The sequence below is a fragment of the Semicossyphus pulcher genome, unplaced genomic scaffold (assembly GCF_022749685.1).
Source record: "Semicossyphus pulcher isolate SPU_LCO1_2020_fin unplaced genomic scaffold, fSemPul1.0.p SCAF_19, whole genome shotgun sequence".
In the NCBI taxonomy this organism is placed as follows: domain Eukaryota; kingdom Metazoa; phylum Chordata; class Actinopteri; order Labriformes; family Labridae; genus Semicossyphus; species Semicossyphus pulcher.
The window spans coordinates 7,195,863-7,213,731 of record NW_027211692.1 but is presented as its reverse complement, the minus strand read 5'-3'; the positions used below and the strand labels follow the sequence as shown (position 1 = coordinate 7,213,731).

The 17,869-nt window shown below is 42.8% G+C and overlaps 1 protein-coding gene across 4 annotated transcripts in view; it reads left to right on the top strand.

Annotated features, from left to right (window-relative positions):
• LOC138596689 (neurobeachin-like) overlaps nucleotides 1-17,869 on the top strand; it is a 214,709-nt gene that overhangs the window by 81,564 nt on the left and 115,276 nt on the right. For 3 of the 4 annotated variants that reach the window (XM_069667990.1, XM_069667989.1, XM_069667987.1), the window contains exons 14-27: nucleotides 3,361-3,440; nucleotides 4,791-4,853; nucleotides 5,215-5,312; nucleotides 5,764-5,856; nucleotides 8,113-8,221; nucleotides 8,323-8,404; nucleotides 8,485-8,608; nucleotides 10,046-10,238; nucleotides 11,540-12,529; nucleotides 13,458-13,675; nucleotides 13,933-14,086; nucleotides 15,518-15,698; nucleotides 16,654-16,781; nucleotides 17,641-17,748. In XM_069667990.1, coding sequence (XP_069524091.1) covers nucleotides 3,361-3,440; nucleotides 4,791-4,853; nucleotides 5,215-5,312; nucleotides 5,764-5,856; nucleotides 8,113-8,221; nucleotides 8,323-8,404; nucleotides 8,485-8,608; nucleotides 10,046-10,238; nucleotides 11,540-12,529; nucleotides 13,458-13,675; nucleotides 13,933-14,086; nucleotides 15,518-15,698; nucleotides 16,654-16,781; nucleotides 17,641-17,748 — 2,621 coding nt within the window. Of the gene's footprint in view, nucleotides 1-3,360; nucleotides 3,441-4,790; nucleotides 4,854-5,214; nucleotides 5,313-5,763; nucleotides 5,857-8,112; nucleotides 8,222-8,322; nucleotides 8,405-8,484; nucleotides 8,609-10,045; nucleotides 10,239-11,539; nucleotides 12,530-13,457; nucleotides 13,676-13,932; nucleotides 14,091-15,512; nucleotides 15,699-16,653; nucleotides 16,782-17,640; nucleotides 17,749-17,869 lie in introns of all 4 variants that reach the window. The other variant, XM_069667988.1, reaches the window with a different exon arrangement.

The window sequence follows — 17,869 nt, the reverse complement described above, 5'->3', positions numbered from 1 at the left end:
CACATTTAAAACAAAGCTCCTCCAGCCGCTCGCTCTGTTTCGGGAAGTGCCTTTTCTTTTTTTCTTCCTTCCTCAGGTCTTAATACAGAGTGCTATCAAATTAAAGCCATGTATCATTCGGTTTTACACAGAATCACTGCAGGCACTCGCAGACAGATGCCCCATTGCTCAACTTGTCTCAGTCTGTGATATGTACCCACAAGCCAACACGTAATCTGTCTCAATCTCTATCACTCTGCCTTTGTCTCTGTCTCTGCCCTGCCTCTGTTTCACTAAATAATGAGTAATGAGCTGCTCGGCCAGTCATCACCTTCGATTTAAGCTGCTGCTGTCCTCTTCCCATCACAGGAGAAATCACCAAAGACAGACATGTGTGCTTCAGTTATCTGATCAAAGCGTGTCGTTTATTTGATTTTGCTTCAAATGTACACACTTTTTCCACTTTTTTTTTTTACTGTGAATTTTTATATATAATGTTGTAAATGTTGACTTTAATATGCTGTGATCTTGTACGGCTGCTGCTGCCTTGGCTAAAGATTTTTGATCTCAATGGGACTTCCCGGTAAAATAATAAAATAATATAAATGCACATTGACACCTGGGAAATCTGCTGGAGTAAATGGAGGTTAGGCGGTGCATTAGGAAAGAGAGAGCGATGGGAGCCTTCTGCATTCATTTTTGATGTTTTTCACCTTCGTGTTGGCCCTATGTGTGTGTGCGTGTTTAGTCAATGCAGTTTAAAGTCAACACACTTCGGATGCTCTCAGGCGAAACATACATTAGTTAAAACTTGAGAAGAATTCTGCAAAGCAATTATTGCTGCAACCATTAACAATATTTGTTGCATTAAAGTGTTTTGTCATCCTTTGTTTGTTTTAAAGCATTCAAGACGTGTAAATATAATTATTCTTGTTCTCTGTTTAAAGGCTGGCGCAAGTATGCAGGATAAATTCAATTGTGTGTGCAGTGACTTTATTATCATCAGTCATAAGCCAAAATAAGATTCCTGCATTAATCACATGGACATAAATTGTTTTCCAATAAACGCCTTCTCCTGCTGCCCTTGGGAAGCAGGAAGTAAAGCAATATGTGAATGAGAAACAAGGGCTGTGCAGAGCTGCTGAGCATAATTGCTTGTGAATAACTTGGATGCAGCGGCTGCCGTAATAATGTTCTTATCATCCCCCTTCTATGTCAGGCTCGGCCCCTGCACTGGGTTTTCCTCTCTCTCTCTCTCTCTCTCTCTCTATTAATCAGTGTCACGATGCAGAAGCACTTGCCATCCTCCTGCAACCCCGGGGAGCCTCATCATTGATTACATTGACTGGCTGTTGGAGCAGCGGGATGGTCAGGTGTCTGCTGCCATTGTATCTGTCATCATGCCACTGTCCCCGTTTCAAACGAACATGTGTCTAGCCGGGGTGGAGGCTGGAGTTTATCAGCAGTGTGAAGAGAAGAAAGACATTTGGCAGAGTGACCGTTTTTTCCCTGAAAGGCTGTTGCTGTTGTATTTGGCCCAGTTAATCTCATTTAATACCTCTGCAAATGTAAAAGATTTCGTTTGTGTGTTTCTACCTGGCTGGCTGCACAGGATGAATAAGAAATGAATGAATATATGCCAGGTTTCACAGCCAAAATGCAGCCTTTGTGCTACAATGAAAGTGTTGCTAATCTTATGGGGATTCATGTTTGTTTTGTTGTAAGCAGTAATGTATGCCACATCCTGTATTTTCTGATCTGTCTGACTGAATAGCTCCGTGCCGTATTGATCTGCCTGTTGCTGCAGCCCATTAATGTGCTAACTCAGAGTATGTGCGAACACCTTTTGGCTGAAAACAAAAGAGCTTAGGGTGCTGAATAGGATCTGACCAAGTCACAATTAATCATGCCAACAAAAGCAGCAGCAGCAGCAGCAGCAGCAGCTCTGTGATATGACAGTAAATCAATGCCAACTGTCGTATTCCGTCATTCCTCTTTATTTGCAGGACATACATTCACCGGCTGACAGCATTTAGCTCGTCAGATGGTGAATGAGCTTTATGGCAGGGATGGATCGCAATGTGGGGCTTACTTGTGTGCCAAAGTGACCTTAAGTTGGCAGAGGCATTGTGGGTAGTTTTAATGAGATGTTGGCCGGTGTGATGGGAAGTGCAAATACAGTGACCTTGGGCTGGCTGCCTGGGAACTATGCTGTGACCAAGAATACCTGAGATACACACAGACTTTGGATGCAGCATGAATGATAAATACCTTTAGGTTGAATACTCAGAATGACCCCGACTGAATATAAAGCATACTATGTGTATATATTATATTCTACTCATTGTTGATATTCAAATTCTCAGTGGGAGATTGACTCTATCTGCCACACGCTGCATTTGGGTTATTAGTAATCTCTACATAGAAATGTAGAATCTGTAGGCAGGGACGTGGATTTTAGGGATGGCAAGAACGTAGCAGGCAGAACGTAATGTCATCCCAGCTCCCATCAGCGTCCTCTGACGATGATTGACCTTCTTATTAATCTCTATGAACAGACATCTGCAGCAAGTTCAGCTAACAACCTGCTCTAGATCTAAAATTCAACTTGAGATGAGTTCCCTTGTCGTTGTCACGAGAGCCGTTCAGCGTTCAGATTTCCCGACTTCCTCGAATGCATCAGAAATGATCGATCCGACCTCCGTTCAACAAACGAGCATTTTAAAAGTAGTTTTCTTCTCCTCTTAAGGGACAGACCTGACAAAGCTTCATTTTTACTTTTTACTAATCTGCATCATGATGTTGAAATTTTGGCAAAGGTAAGACCCGTTAATTAAAGTCAGTCACAGGAAAAATGGTTTTCGGGTTCATATTTCAGGAGTTAGCCAGAGTAAAGCCTCTGTGTCGCTTCTCACGTTGCTAACTGGACTGGAAGTCGTTTATCCTAACCACTGGCTAAACCGGACACACCCATGTTCACCGTTGTCCCCAGAGGCTATATCGTCTTCAGACTATAGCAGATGGGATCCGAGATTGGGTTGTTGGTAATACCTGGTAAAACTTTTCATACACACATCCAAGGTGAATCCAGTAAATCAGTACAAAGCTGATGATAACTGAAGATGTTTTTGAAGGTGTTTTCTGCTGCCAAATGTTCAAAGGAGGAGAACACAAGATACCAATAAAAGAAATATTTCATTATCAGTCAAAAAAACATCAAAAAGAATAGTAAGATAGTCCATAAAACATCAGAATAAAGAAAATTGTAGACAACTGAAAAACAACAGAAATATATAAAAGGACCCGTATATAAAAGATGTACAAGGTCTGATACTTTCTTTCTCAGTTTTACAGCTTATCTCTTTCTCTCTCCAACTACAGATGGTCCGAGGCCGACCCAGAAAGAAATAATTTCTCTGCGGGCGTTCATGCTTCTCTTCCTCAAGCAACTCATCCTGAAGGTATATCCCACCTGTCTTCATGCCTCGCAGCCCCTTGCACGGCTTGATTTTGAGCTGCGCTGAGAAAATCTGGAGATTGTCAATTCTCACTGTGTTATCCTTTAAAACGTTCTGCCGGTCTGCACCTCGATAAATTCAGAGCTGTTTATTCCTCTCTTCCTTTTTGAAGCGTGTGCTTGGAAGAAAACAGTTGTGTTCAAACTAATTTAATGTTCATTAGTCAAGAGAAGGTTAATGAATCACACTTTTTATTAATATTTAAGCATTTAGTAATTTATCTAGTAAAGACACCAAACATTAGTCAGTTTCAGTTTCGCAAATGAGACAAAAATTATCTTTTTCTGTGCTTCAATTAATAGTAATTAACTCCCTCTGGGTTCATCAGACTGTTTGTATGACAGTTTTTTTTTATTTTGTTGATTACTGAATATATTAATTAATTCATCTTAGAAAAAGTGATGGACCAGTCATTAATTGAAAGTGTTACAATGCTAGACTACATTATTTATTAGGTTCTTTAAAGGGGGGGTATTGTGGTAATTTCAAGCTTCATATTTCACTTTGTGATACCTGTGGAGTAGCTTAGCATAATTTACAGTTAAATAAAACACACTGGTGCTCTGCAGGCCCTCATACAGCCTCTGCCTGAAATGGCTCTGTCCCTTTAAGAAACCCCGCCCTTACAAGCCCACTTTCTTCTGATTGGCCAGCTCTTTATGACATCACAAAGTGCAGCGTGTAGAAATAACTGTGTGAAACCTGACGTTCACAGCAGCCTGCAGACTGAGCTGAGAAGCCTGGAGATTACTCCAACATACTTTTACCTCCAGATTTGAAACTTTACCCATGTTTAGTCTCCAACATCCAACATTGTAACATTATATATATGTCGTTAAATGAGAAACAGCATACCCCCTCTTTAATGTTGAATGTTTTAAACTTCATTCTTTATAGTCGGTGTGTTGCTCTTCCAGCCTAGCTTGCTGTATCTCTGCAGATAATTATCCTGCCATGTTTTGTAACAGGCTTTTCAGGGCATGGCACAAAGAAGAGGAATTTTAGCACTACACGTAAAACGGGATTGGAGTCTACATGTTATCACTAGGCCGCAGGCAAACACGAGTTATCTAGCTGCTCAATCTGTTTTCTTGTAGAAACCTAAATTCTCATGACGGCTGCATCAATTGCACCCCCGAGGTGTGCAGGTCAGAACACTTAGTGTTCCTCTTCCTTTCTAATTTCTCGCACCAACTGTACTGTGATGTTTGTAATGCCATGACCCGTGTACAATTATTCGCCTTGTATATTTTTTAATGTGCTATCTGTTTCCCGATGTTTACTTTCTTTCAGGACCGAGGTGTAAAAGAAGACGAGCTGCAGAGCATCCTGAACTATTTGTTAACAATGCATGAGGTACATGAGAGTCTGTCTCTACTTCGAGTGAACTCACTCAGTGTGTTACTGTGCCACTTCCTGCACTCCGCTACAAGGTCACATTTCATCCTCAGAGTTGCTATTTTAGGACAGGTTTATTTTTCCCAGCACTTAAACCAACCAGCAGGATGACTGAATCATTTTGATTAGTATTGGCCAGCCAGGTGTATTTTGCAATTGCAGTTCACAGAATAGCGAGGCACATACATTCACACATAATGTCTTTGCTGCAGTTGCAGTTCCAGAGTCTTAAAGAGAACAAAGAGTGCATTCTTTCTCCTCACTGGCTCCATTTGTAATTTTCTGCTCTCATTGTCTTCCTCTGCTGCATTGTCTGCAGGATGAGAATCTGCATGATGTGTTGCAGCTGGTGGTAGCCCTCATGTCTGAGCATCCAGCCTCCATGATCCCTGCTTTTGACCAGAGAAATGGAATACGGTAAGCCCCTCAGGGGAAGACGCAATCCCTCCGCTGCTCAGGCACAAAATGAAGAGGTGATTTCACAAAATAAACCTAAGCACCTAGCACTTGCACTGTTGCTGTGTGTCTATGAGAGGCATGAATAATTCATAGGTTCAGTGAGGGGAAAAAAAAACCTATGCATGGAAAAGTAACAATATTAACATATTGATTTCACAGTATGACACGGATGATCAAGCCTACCCCATGTGATCCTATAAAATATAAATGCACTACTTGTGAGTTCCAAGGAATTCATTGTGGAAAGGCTGCCGCTTTCATTAGGACATTCATTTAATCCTAATGTGAATTCTCCCTGAAGGAAAGTGGTTGTCAGCTAACCAGTGCAGGGCCTTTTCATCAACACGGATATGTTATTCTGTCAAGACAGTGTGCTGTTGCCAGCTCTCGCTGCTTGTGTCTATTGCAGGGTAATCTACAAGCTGATGGCTTCTAAGAGTGAAAGCATTCGAGTACAATCCCTCAAAGTCCTTGGGTACTTCCTCAAGCATTTGGGCCATAAGTAAGTAACACACTCCTTTTCACTACGCACTCCTAAGTGTTTTTAAAATGAATACCTGTTATTTACTCTGTTGTGTTTTGGTTAGCAACAGTGTGATAACAGCTGCTGTGTCAGAAACTGAAAAAACATTAATAAGGGGTTTGCATTCAGAGAGATGATTCAGCTGTTCCCTCCACTCCTTTGAAGAAGAATGTACAATTACAAGAGCCTAAAAACTTTTGACTGGATGCCAGCTTCGCAGAAAAGGGCACGCTTCTTTGTAGAACACCTGAATTCCTGGCTGTGCGCCCTCAAACCATTACTTGGGTGGAAGAGCTCCAAGTTACTGTCCTGCAGAGTAAAATAAATAATAAACTACCCCACCAGGATGTCAGCATACCGTCCATGTGCTGCACGAGAGAGACTGCCTGTGAGTGGAGAGCCTTTCATTTAAAATGCAGGATGCAGGGATGGATGGAGGAGATATGAGGGTTTTTGCTGTGCTCACAATGGCGGGGCACCAGGTGCTGTGGTGTTAACTGGTGCCTGCCGAGCACAAAGCTAGTCGGCCCCAGGTGTGAGCAAAAGGCCTAAATCCTCAGGAGACACGAGGGTTTCAGGAAAGCCTCCTTTCACCCCTCGCTTTCGTAGCACTCATACATTAAAGCACCTTTGAGTTCAATATGAGCTCCAGTGCTTCTCATGAAGAATTGAATATGTTTCTTCTTCATGCTTTGTTGGTTATTACTTTTTATAATTGTTATTTTACACTGATTTTAGATACTGTTAGTTCTGCAGGGGTTGATAAGTCAACTAATCAGTATGATGTGATCTTCAGATTTGTTTAATTCGCTCCTTTTCTGGGGGACTTGAACAAAAACATCAGAGACGGGTGAGAGAAAAGTCAGTCAGTCATAAGTCGACTCAAACTTCTGTCTTCTATTTGCAACCATCTTTTTCGTGTCACGTTTGGCGTTGACTAAACGTGCTCCTAGCTGTATGAATAACTTATCTCTCTTACAACAGTGTATTTCATCACTTCTCACTGGATAGCATACATCTTTTTTTCATATTTTAAATACTTTGCCTTCATAATTATATTGTCTTAATAATAATCAAAACTATATTCAGGGAAATTGAGGGTGACTGTTTCTGCGCTTACACTCATAAAGGGGACATATTTTAGCTATGCAATCAATTTTCTATTATTCTAATGTGTTTTTCAATCACGTTGGTTTTGGTTTTAATTATTTTTTCGGAGCCTCTCCTTCCTCCTGAAACAAACGAGCCGTTTGCCATTTAAAAGTTAGACCTTAGCCACGATTGGTTGACAGTATTTGGAGTTACCGTGTAGCCCCTCCCCCATGTGTGCAATTCCCACGTGGGCGAGCGGCCGCACAGCACTGTCACTCCAAAGTTGGCCGCTCTAGGATCAGTTATTTGGCCTTATATGTACGAGCTAGAATCAACAGGAGGTATCAGAATGGTAAATTGAAATCTTGACATCGACTTGACTACGAGCTCGTGCAAGAAGGCAGCCTGAGGTGAATGCCGGTGAATGTCGATTTCAGCAAAAGCAAGGTTCTACGTAGAAACCTGCAGCTGTTCTGAACGGCCCATTTCAGAGGCGACCTTTTTGAAAATATCATTCTGGGAAAACACGGAATTATTAAGTTTTCACTTTTTCACTGTGAACAATAAAAACCCAAAAATGCGACACCAATGAAAATATGAGGATATCCATTCACAAGATATTGCCCCTTTAAAAAATGGTTAAGTAGACTTGCACAAGTTCTACCTCAGCCTGCTATGCATCATCAGTCTGCCCTTTTCTCCCGCATTTCCATATTTATACAGTTGAGAGAAATGCTTCTCTTCTCCTGAGTGTCCAATTTACCAGCCTCTGCAAAACACAAAAAAATTTGTCGACTTAAAAGGAAACTTAGTTTGAGTCAGAGGAAGCAGCTTTGGCTTAGCGTTGTGACAGCAGTCCTCGTGCTCTTTGCAGAAGTAGTTTGTCACTGTTCACCTGTGGTTTTCCTCTGTGTTTCTGGAGCCAGCCCTAGTGACACACTAACTTCATTATCCTGCACACCTCCAACAAATTCCCCCAATTTATGACAGCAGGCACTTCCTGACACTTGTCTCCAGAGCCGGGCTCCCTGTAGGTGAGAATAAGGAAGCAGGCAGACGGCACTCACTGATCCTTTCAGTGGCTTAGGCAGCTCGAAACAAGGCACTTTACCACTATGTATGTGTGTGTGTGTTTATCCGCAGGAGGAAGGTGGAGATCATGCACACACACAGCCTCTTCACTCTCCTGGGAGAAAGGCTCATGCTGCACACGAACACTGTGAGCGTGACGACCTACAACACTCTGTATGAGGTAACCAAACAGTTTCCTCTAAGATGTCACAATATTACTGCACCTTTGGTCTCTGTGTACCTAACATGTGACCGATGTCTTCTCCCCATGTCCCACACCAGATTCTGACAGAGCAGGTGTGCACGCAGGTCGTTCATAAACCTCATCCTGAGCCGGACTCCTCCGTCAAGATTCAGAACCCAAGTAAGCGCGTTATGTGTCACATGGAGTTTAATTCTTTCTCTGTTTTCTGGTAAAATTGACAAAATATCTTCTGATTTTAGTGATTCTCAAGGTCGTAGCCACCTTACTGAAGAGCTCGGCCCCCAGCACGGAGCTGATGGAGGTCCGGCGGCTCTTCCTTTCAGACATGATCAAACTGTTTAGCAACAGCCGAGAGAACAGACGGTGAGCAACAACTTTTACATTCTTCTTCAATTATCTTCCTGATTCATGCTTCAAAAATAGAGAGGAAAGCCACACTGTCCCTCTGAAATCATGATCAATAGGCTCATATCGGTGCTCCATCATCCTCACACGAGCACATGTTCTCAAGCAGATGTTTCTGTTCCAGTTCTTGACAGTGGCTCTTTGCAGCTTTCTCCCCTTTTCACTCTCACTCCAGCAATATATTTATTGGTTTTAAATTTGCAGATCAGATCAAATTATACAATGAATAGCGATTATTTAGAAGACAGCAAACATTTTCCCCCTCGCCTTCCCACCCATCAGTTGGCCCATATCAACAGACATAACAAATTAAATAAATAAACAGCAATAATAATAACTCTAACTTTATTTATATAGCACTTTACACACAACACAGTTGATCCAAAGTGCTTCACATTAAAAACAGGGGAAAGCAAAAAAGGAAGAGAAAAAACCACAAAACATAGAAGAGCAGATTGACTGATAGATATAACTAGAACAACACACTTAATATTATAGTTATTAACACCACCACTGATAATGATGAAATAACAATAACAACAACAAAGGTAATAATAACAATAATAATAATAACAATAACAACAACAATAATAATAATAGTAATAATAATGACCTACAGAGCAATACAGAGGAAACACCTGGGATAGATAAGTTAGGGACAGCTAACGAGTAAAGGTGGGTTTGAAGATTAGTCTTGAAAATGTCAATAGGAGAGTCTGATGGATGGAGGGAGAGCTGCGACGCGTCATTTAATTATAATGAAACAAAATACTTACTCATACATACACACACATGAAATACATAGAATAAAATAAGTAAATAAATAAAGGGTGTTTCTTAGATCAGAGTAACTCAGAGCTTCCAAAAAGGGGCTCCAAATATCATCAAAAACATGTTTACGTCGAACAATATCCAATCCACATGCCAACTCTTGGCCCATTTACATTCTTCCAATTAAGAGCAATTATACGTTTTGTTTGTAATTTACACGTCCATGAATCGATGAGATGAGATGAAAATGAAAATCTTGGGGTCCAGCCAATCTCTCCTTCTTATACTTAAACATTTAAAGCCGTGTTGCTATACATAATAAGTCCTAAGAAACCACTGACCCAAATCTACAACGTAATTAACCTCAAATTAAGAGGCAGAAAGAGCCTTGTCAAGTCAAGCTGTTGTATTAAAAAAAACTCTTAATTTGTTCCAGCTCTCTGCCCCTTTCTGATGTTGGCTGGATGAATATATCTAACGACCAAATGATAAAAACAATCTGTTAATCAGCAAATGCCAAAAGCACCTATTTGCTGATGAAGATACATGTATCAGAGTTTACTAAATCTCATTATATGCCTAAAGCTGATGCAGATTCGTTGATTGTATGGTTGTGTGTTGCAGGTGTCTGCTTCAGTGCTCGGTGTGGCAGGACTGGATGTTTTCTCTGGGCTACATCAACCCCAAAAACTCTGAGGAGCAGAAGATCAGTGAGATGGTGTACAACATTTTCCGGATTCTGCTTTACCATGCCATCAAGTACGAGTGGGGAGGATGGCGCGTGTGGGTGGACACACTCTCTATAGCCCACTCAAAGGTGAGTACTGTACACTTACATCACCTGTAAAAAAAAAAAAAAGTGGACATTGATATCATCCACTTACTTGTGGAATAATAATATGAGACCATAGCCATCTTGTTTTTGGCTTTTGGAGCTAGAAGTGACTCTGGTAGTGACGATTCAATCACAGTGTTACACTGCCCTGAAGCATACCCCGCTTTATCATCTATTGAACTCTAAATGTGACTATGATTTATAAATGAGCATCATGCTGTGTTGAAAAGATTTCAGTTTAGCGATTGAGAGTATGAACTCATTTGGAATATGTTTTCTGAGGTAATATTAAGTGAGAAGTGGGCTAACTTTCTCATTGACTTCTATACAATGAAGGGGAAATTCACTAAGAATGAATTACGGCCACTGATACCTCCATAAATTTCTCAATTTCTAAATGGATCTAACCTCCATGCACAGACTGATGATGAGCAGGGAGAGGAGAGGGCAGCTCTTTTAACAGTTTACTGTAAAGTCCAGATTCGACAGATGTTTGCAAGTTAACTCTCTGTAACGCAGCGTAATTTTTTTAAACGAGCGCACTAAAGCAGGCTCCAGACAGTCTCCACACATGTGGACAAAGTGTGCGCATGTACTGGGATTGAGCCTCGCACAGCCCCGGACTGATGAGTCTCCTGATTATAATAATAATGACAATCATTTATAATACAAATAAATTTTTTGATCACACAAAAGGTTGAATTGTCGTCATGATCAGTGGAAACTCTGAGCCTGACTGCCGGTATAATACTGCGCCGCAGTTACCACCAGCTCTCTGCAGACGGTAATATTTTAACTGCGCGGTGCTGTTAGTGCTGATGTTTGTGAATTAGGTGCTTTTGGCCACGAGGCACATTTGCAGAGAAAGGGGCCAAATTTGCCCCAAATGTCTGCATAATGACTCATTTACAAACGCGCAAACAGCACTGGAGCACAGAGATGCTGCTTGCTCTGCAGCGCAGTTTGGGGTGCATTTAATCCTCTGCGTGTGCTGTGAGAATTAGGCCGAATCTTTTGCACAGGTTTAGCGGGCGCAAAAGCAGTGGACTCCCCCCTGTTGGCCATCTTAAAGAATGCAGGTTGAAGGAACTTTCCTTTAAAGACGAGGAGGAAATTCCACCTCTTTTATACACTAACGTTGCTGTACTGTACACCACAGGAGGAACACTGACCTCTGCTGTTAGGGAGATGTTTTTATCTACTGTGTTTATATTCGTGAATAAGATCCGTGTGTCCGCATTATCTATATGTTAACATTGTCTCTAATGTTGCTGTTCTTATAGGTGACCTATGAAGCACACAAAGAGTACTTGGCCAAGATGTATGAAGAGTACCAGCGTCAGGAGGAGGAGAATATAAAGAAAGGGAGGAAGGGTTTGGTCAGCACCATCTCTGGTCTGTCTGCGCAGGCCTCAGGTATCAAGGGAGCAGGAGAGATCAGAGAGATGGACGATAACTCCCAGACACCTGAGAGTGAGAAGGACTATGAGAGCGCAGACCCACGCAATCTCCTTGCTGAAGTGAAGGAAGACCTCACTGAAACAGAGGGAATGATGGATGGAGTTAAGGTGGAAGTTCATGACCTTCTGGTGGACATCAAGGCAGAAAAAGTGGAAGCAACAGAGGTTAAAATAGACGATTTGGACTTGTCCTCTGAAACTCTGGGATTATCTCAGAATGGGGCTCTGGTGGAGGTGGATTCTCTGTTGGACAATGTTTATTGTGCCGCTGTGGAAAAGCTCAACAGTAATGTCAACAGTGTGTTGTTACCAAAGGGCAGCATGGATGCCCCTCCTCTCATTACTCTGGACGACGACAAGGACAGCATTTCTAACAGCAACAACTTCCTGTTCAGCAAGGTGGCAGGCAGCATGGAGGACAAGCTGCTGCCTGATCTCAGTCCAGCTGAGCCTCTGATCCTGCCCAGCCCAGAGCCTCCGCTCCACATCAGCGCCAGTGATGATCTGAGCCTTCTTGCTCACATGACTGGCGGCTCCGAGCTCGGTTCATTACCCAGCATCCTGGAGAAGGATGAGTTTGAACTGCAGGCAGCTTTGGAGGGCATCAGCTCTGTGGCGGGTACCGCGACTGAGGAGTCCCCTAAAAGCCCAGAGGTCACCGAGGGCACAGCTGCAACGCCATCTGAAGGGGACCCCGCGACTGTAAGGACCAGCCGTGCAGCAGATGTAACAGGCAACGCCTCTGACACAGAGAGATCAGATGATTGTAAAGACAAGGAGATGAGGAAGATTCAGACGACAGCAACAACACAGGTTGGTCCGAAGCAGCGTCTCAGCCAATGGGATCCGAGATTGGTCAGAAGCTATATCGTGTTCATTCATGTAAATCGAGTCATCCTGTATCCAACACAAACATGACAACATTCCCAGTCTGAGACTTTCATATGAAAGAAATACTTGAGGTTCTCTGACTTCACTAGACTCCAAATAGGAGGAAAGCTTAGCCAGAGGGAACTACAACAGTAGACGAGTATGACTGCTGAAACACGGCAGCCTCAGGGTCACAGAGTGGAAAGCAGGGAGGGAGACCATTTGCCACTGTCAGGTTGGGTTGGCCTTTGGTGAACACTTCTATATTAACAGACCCACAGGGATCATTCTCTGTCCCAACTGTGGTTGTAATGGGGACAGGATGGCCTGCTGCACATCAGGCAACATCCCTCTGAGAGTCGGGAAAGTGGGCTGCTGGAATAGTTGGATGAGCCAACAGGAGGGCAGAAATAGACGAAGCATTATTCTGCAGGATCACCTGGGATTTGTTCATCGCTCCCCTCCTCTCATACGAGCTGTGCTCTTTTGCAGAGGTCGGGCTCTTTTGCCTAGACTGGGTCACTGGCGGAGGGCCAGTGGGAGGCAGGGTTTAATTTTAAACCTTTCACTGCTGTTGCATAATTGCTCATGTTCAATTCATCGCTGCTGCTTTTTGAACAGGCTTTTTTACAGCACCTTGCCGACTCATTCATCTTATGTGTTGAGGTGGCATTGAGCTTGTTGTGTTTCGTCTTTACCCGCCGGCAGAAAGAGGTTATATGAGGACTCACTAGATGGCAATAGGACGACAGTAGCATTATATCTCGTTAAGGGTGCACTATCGATTTTGGCAGAATAATAGGATTAGAAACTTGTAGCCTGTAAACAATCGTGATGCAGTTTTCTCACTAATTAATTGGTCTGCTTTCAGAGCCTACACGGCCGCCCAGCCGCTCAGATGGAGAGGGACATACGTGTGGACTTGGGCTTCAGGGGAACGCCCATGACGGAGGAGCAGCGACGTCAGTTCAGCCCCGGCCCACGCACCACCATGTTCCGCATCCCAGAGTTCAAATGGTCATCCATGCACCAGAGACTGCTCACTGACCTGCTGTTTGCACTGGAGAGCGACGTCCATGTCTGGAGGAGGTGTGAGAACTGGTTTATATGCTCATGAATGAGACAGATGGGGAGGGGGGACACGGTGCTAGTAATGATAATAACGCACCTTCTATGACAGTAATATATCATTTTACTGCAATTTTAAGACATTTATTGAGTCTAGCTTTTTCACACAGCCTGTAAATGTTATTTAGTTTTCTACATATTAAAATGACATCATTTATATGGTGTGAAGAATGCTTGTGCCCTTATTAATCCAGTATATTTCCCTCCTTCCCCTGCAGCCACTCCACCAAATCTGTCATGGACTTTGTTAACAGTAACGAGAACATCATTTTCGTCCACAACACCATCCACCTCATCTCACAAATGGTGGACAACATCATTATCGCTTGTGGAGGGATCTTGCCCCTTCTCTCAGCGGCCACCTCTCCCTCTGTAAGTGAACCTCACAGCCTTTACTGTTGGGGAATAGTGCCATCTAGTGGTGCTTTATTGCAATTGCTTGGTGTATGATTGTATGTGGTTTACAACAGTACATTATGTTCCTGAGGGAAATTAGACTTAACGTGCACTGCTTCACTCGGCTGCGATTAATGCTGAGCACATTACCTTTGTTCAATTTCATGTTTGTAATACCCCCCTGTGCGCCACTTATTTTACCTTTCATCAATAGATTGTAATTATGAGATTTAATTTGCAGTCCTGCACTGAAATTGATTTCAATCCAATTCTTTTTTCTGTGCATATCTTGATTTCCATGGTCACTATTTGTGCTTTTTTTTGTTCTCACACTCAATTTTACTCTCTGTCCACAACTTATTAGTAGTCATTAAAGAGATATAACATTGCATGTACTGTCGCTCTTGACGAGTTCATATGGTATCGATTTCCATGGGCACCTGGTTCTCTTTCAAAATGGGGAAACTAGGAAAGATAGGTGGCGGGGGGTCCCATCTAACCTCTTGGATTAAGTCAAATAACAGCCACCTGCATTATTCTAGTTAGATTATGTGCATTCTTGTTACTCTCCTCCACTACATCCCAAATAATACAATCAACAGAGCTATAATGCCAAATAATTACAGCCACGTTACACTTCAGAGAGCTGACTCTACATTTTCGGCTTCTTCGTCCCATCTCCACAGCCGAGAGCAGCGGAGAAACATTGCCCGAAATTTCTAGATAAGCAGACCCACCGTTTCACCGGTTCGCTAACGTTTACCAGTAAATTGATTCGGCGTTGCAGCGACAGTAAAATCCTGCTTTTTAGCTAATTTAAAGATTGGCTGGAGTCAGTGGGCCAAGCAGGTTCATTCAACATACGCTAGCCTATCTTTTCCTATGTTCTGTTTTCAGTCCATAATCGCAGTGAAGCTAAATGTTTCTCGCCTTTGTCAGTCAGACTCCTGTGTGGATCGACACACCGTGATTGACAGCTAAAGCACGCTGAGGCAAACGATCGGCTACGGGTTCGACGGATCCAATTTAAATGGGGGGTCCAAAAATGTCAGATTTTTTAATTACTTGTTTTTCTCAGTTGCTGAAATTAGTAAAATGATAGAAGACATTGCTCAGGTGCTTGTGTCCTTTTCCATGATTTTCCTTCCAAACAACTCTCCATGTATCAACGAAAGGGAAAAGACAGCTTGTGCCTGTTTGACTGTTTGCCTGTTTGAAAAAGGATTTCATAAAATATATCCTTAAGTGGACACTGATGACGAAGATCTAACCCTTGACCCAGTGCATATTTCTGTCAGAAAAATATCCCATAATCACAACTTAACGTTAAATGTTGGCATAGATTATCCTACATACATGTGCACTTCTGTGTTTTGTGACTGGTGTCTTCCTTGCTGCTTGTGCAAGACGGAGTTGGACAACATCGAGGCCACACAGGGCATGTCCTCAGAGACCGCCATCACTTTCCTGTCCCGGCTCATGGTCATGGTGGATGTCTTGGTGTTCTCCAGCTCCCTCAACTTCAGTGAGATCGAGGCTGAGAAGAACATGTCCTCGGGTGGCCTGATGCGTCAGTGCCTCAGACTCGGTAAGGTCATGACGCTGTGAATGTCAGCGAGTGGAGTTGGGCGGAGAAACAATTAGAGTTTCTCTCTGCGGTGTTTTCAGAGATAAACTGCAACTTTTTTTTCATTAATGCTCGAAAATTGATGAGCTGGAAAATGTCACGACAGTATTCTCTTCTCACACTCTAATAATTCTTCTAATCCCTGAAAATCCTCTGTTTGATCAGCTAAGCTAATTAATTTAAGCGTCTTTTGCTAATTGTTTACTAAAGTGGAGAATAAGCAGGGTTTTTGCTGCAGTTTCCAGCTGCAAGAAATAACAGGATCATCATTTTAGAATTCAAAACAAGGGTAGAGAATCATTTGCAGTGTGAGCGTGTACTCTTTGCAAATGGTAGCTTTTTGTGTCTGTCATTGGTGTGTCTCATCGGAGTCCTCGGGGTCCTCCCTGCCCTTGTGTGTGTTTGAATGCGTCTGTGTACATAATAGAGATTTAATGAATAACATTTAAATGCAAAGCAGATGGAAGTTCAGAATATAATAGTGATTTAAATTGCAAAATGTAGTGTTCTGTTGTCTTAGTTAGAATATTTGACACATAGGGAGGCATTAAAAATGTGTCCTTCTTTTGTGGGACTGTGCGAGTGTGTCAGTGTCTATATCCGTTTGCGCTTCTGGGTCTGTGTGTGTGTACAAGCCTGTGTTTGCTAGATTGTTGACTCCTAGTTGTGCTCTGGGGGATGGGAAATAGCCTTCAGACTTCTCAGTGTCCTTGTTGCAAACATACAATTTCTCATCACTAGCTCAGTGTGAAATCAGTCTGGCTGCTGATTTAACTCCCGGCCTGTGTCCTGGCAGCCTGGAACAAACAGTCATCAGAGAGAACTGATTAGTTTAAAGGAGGTCATGCATGTTATCAACATTTAATTTCCATTTAACTCTGAATTGAGAGCCTGTTTGTATGCTGTGTGTGTGCAGTGTGCTGTGTGGCTGTTAGGAGCTGTCTGGAGTGCAGGCAGAGACACAGAGACAGGGGAATCAAGTCTTCCATTCCCAACAACAACAAGACTCAGGAAATCCTGCTGAACGCTGTGACTTCCAGCCAGGTAGGATGTGATGTCAGAACTTTGGTGTCTATGTGCCCAGTCCAACATTTCATCTCTACAAAGTAGGGATGCACGATATTATTGGCACGTTATCGGTATCGGCCGATACTGGCTTAAAAATGAACTATCGGACATCTGCCAACACGCCGTTATCCCCCGATATAATTAACCGATAAAATAATGGGCTGCTGCATACTTGATTAAATGCCCGACCTCGGCGCAATGTCCCCGGCGCGAAGAAGACCTGCGCGGCGCAGCGTGATGACGTCACGTGTGTCTACCTGCAGCATGAGAGAGTTAGAAGCCAAAATGTCCGTGTTGTGGAAGTTTTTCAAAGTGTCCGAAATAGATAGCAAAGCTGCTATTTGCAATGACTGCTCAGCTTCGGTGATGCGAGGAGGAGCCAAGGCAAAGTCTTTCAACACTACAAACTTGATGAACCATCTCAAGACCCGTCACCACGACCGTTGTAACAAATGTGATAAGAGTATCACCATTATACTGTAAGCTAATTCCAATACAGAAGAGAGTTGATGATCTCTGCAATTAGGTGTGCGGGGAAAAAATATCGGTATCGGTAATCGGCTAAATGAGTTGTAAAATATCGGCATATCGGCAAAAAATCCAATATCGTGCATCCCTATTACAAAGCATTTTACTGCAATCACACTTTGCCCCGTGCTAAGGATTTGAGTAGTGATGCCTAATCAGTTCTCCCAGTGTAAGCTTAATTTATACTGCTATAATCTTTGTGTATTAATCAACAGGTGTTTCTTTTTTCCAGAATAGCAAACACCTGTTTAAATGAGATTGTACTGAACAGAGTAGCATGTCATATTGTGTTATCTCTCTGCTTTAGACAGCCATAGAGACTGTCCCTAGTAACCTGTCTCCCATCAAGGACCCTGATCGCCTCCTGCAGGATGTGGACATCAATCGACTGCGCGCTGTGGTGTTTCGTGATGTGGTAAGTCAACGCATGTGTTTGTAACAGAGACTCGGTTGCAGGTGGAGAGGATGAAAACAGGGTTCTTCTTTTTGGAAGTTAAACTGGTGTGAAATGTAACACCCTGCAGGCGACAGGTGAA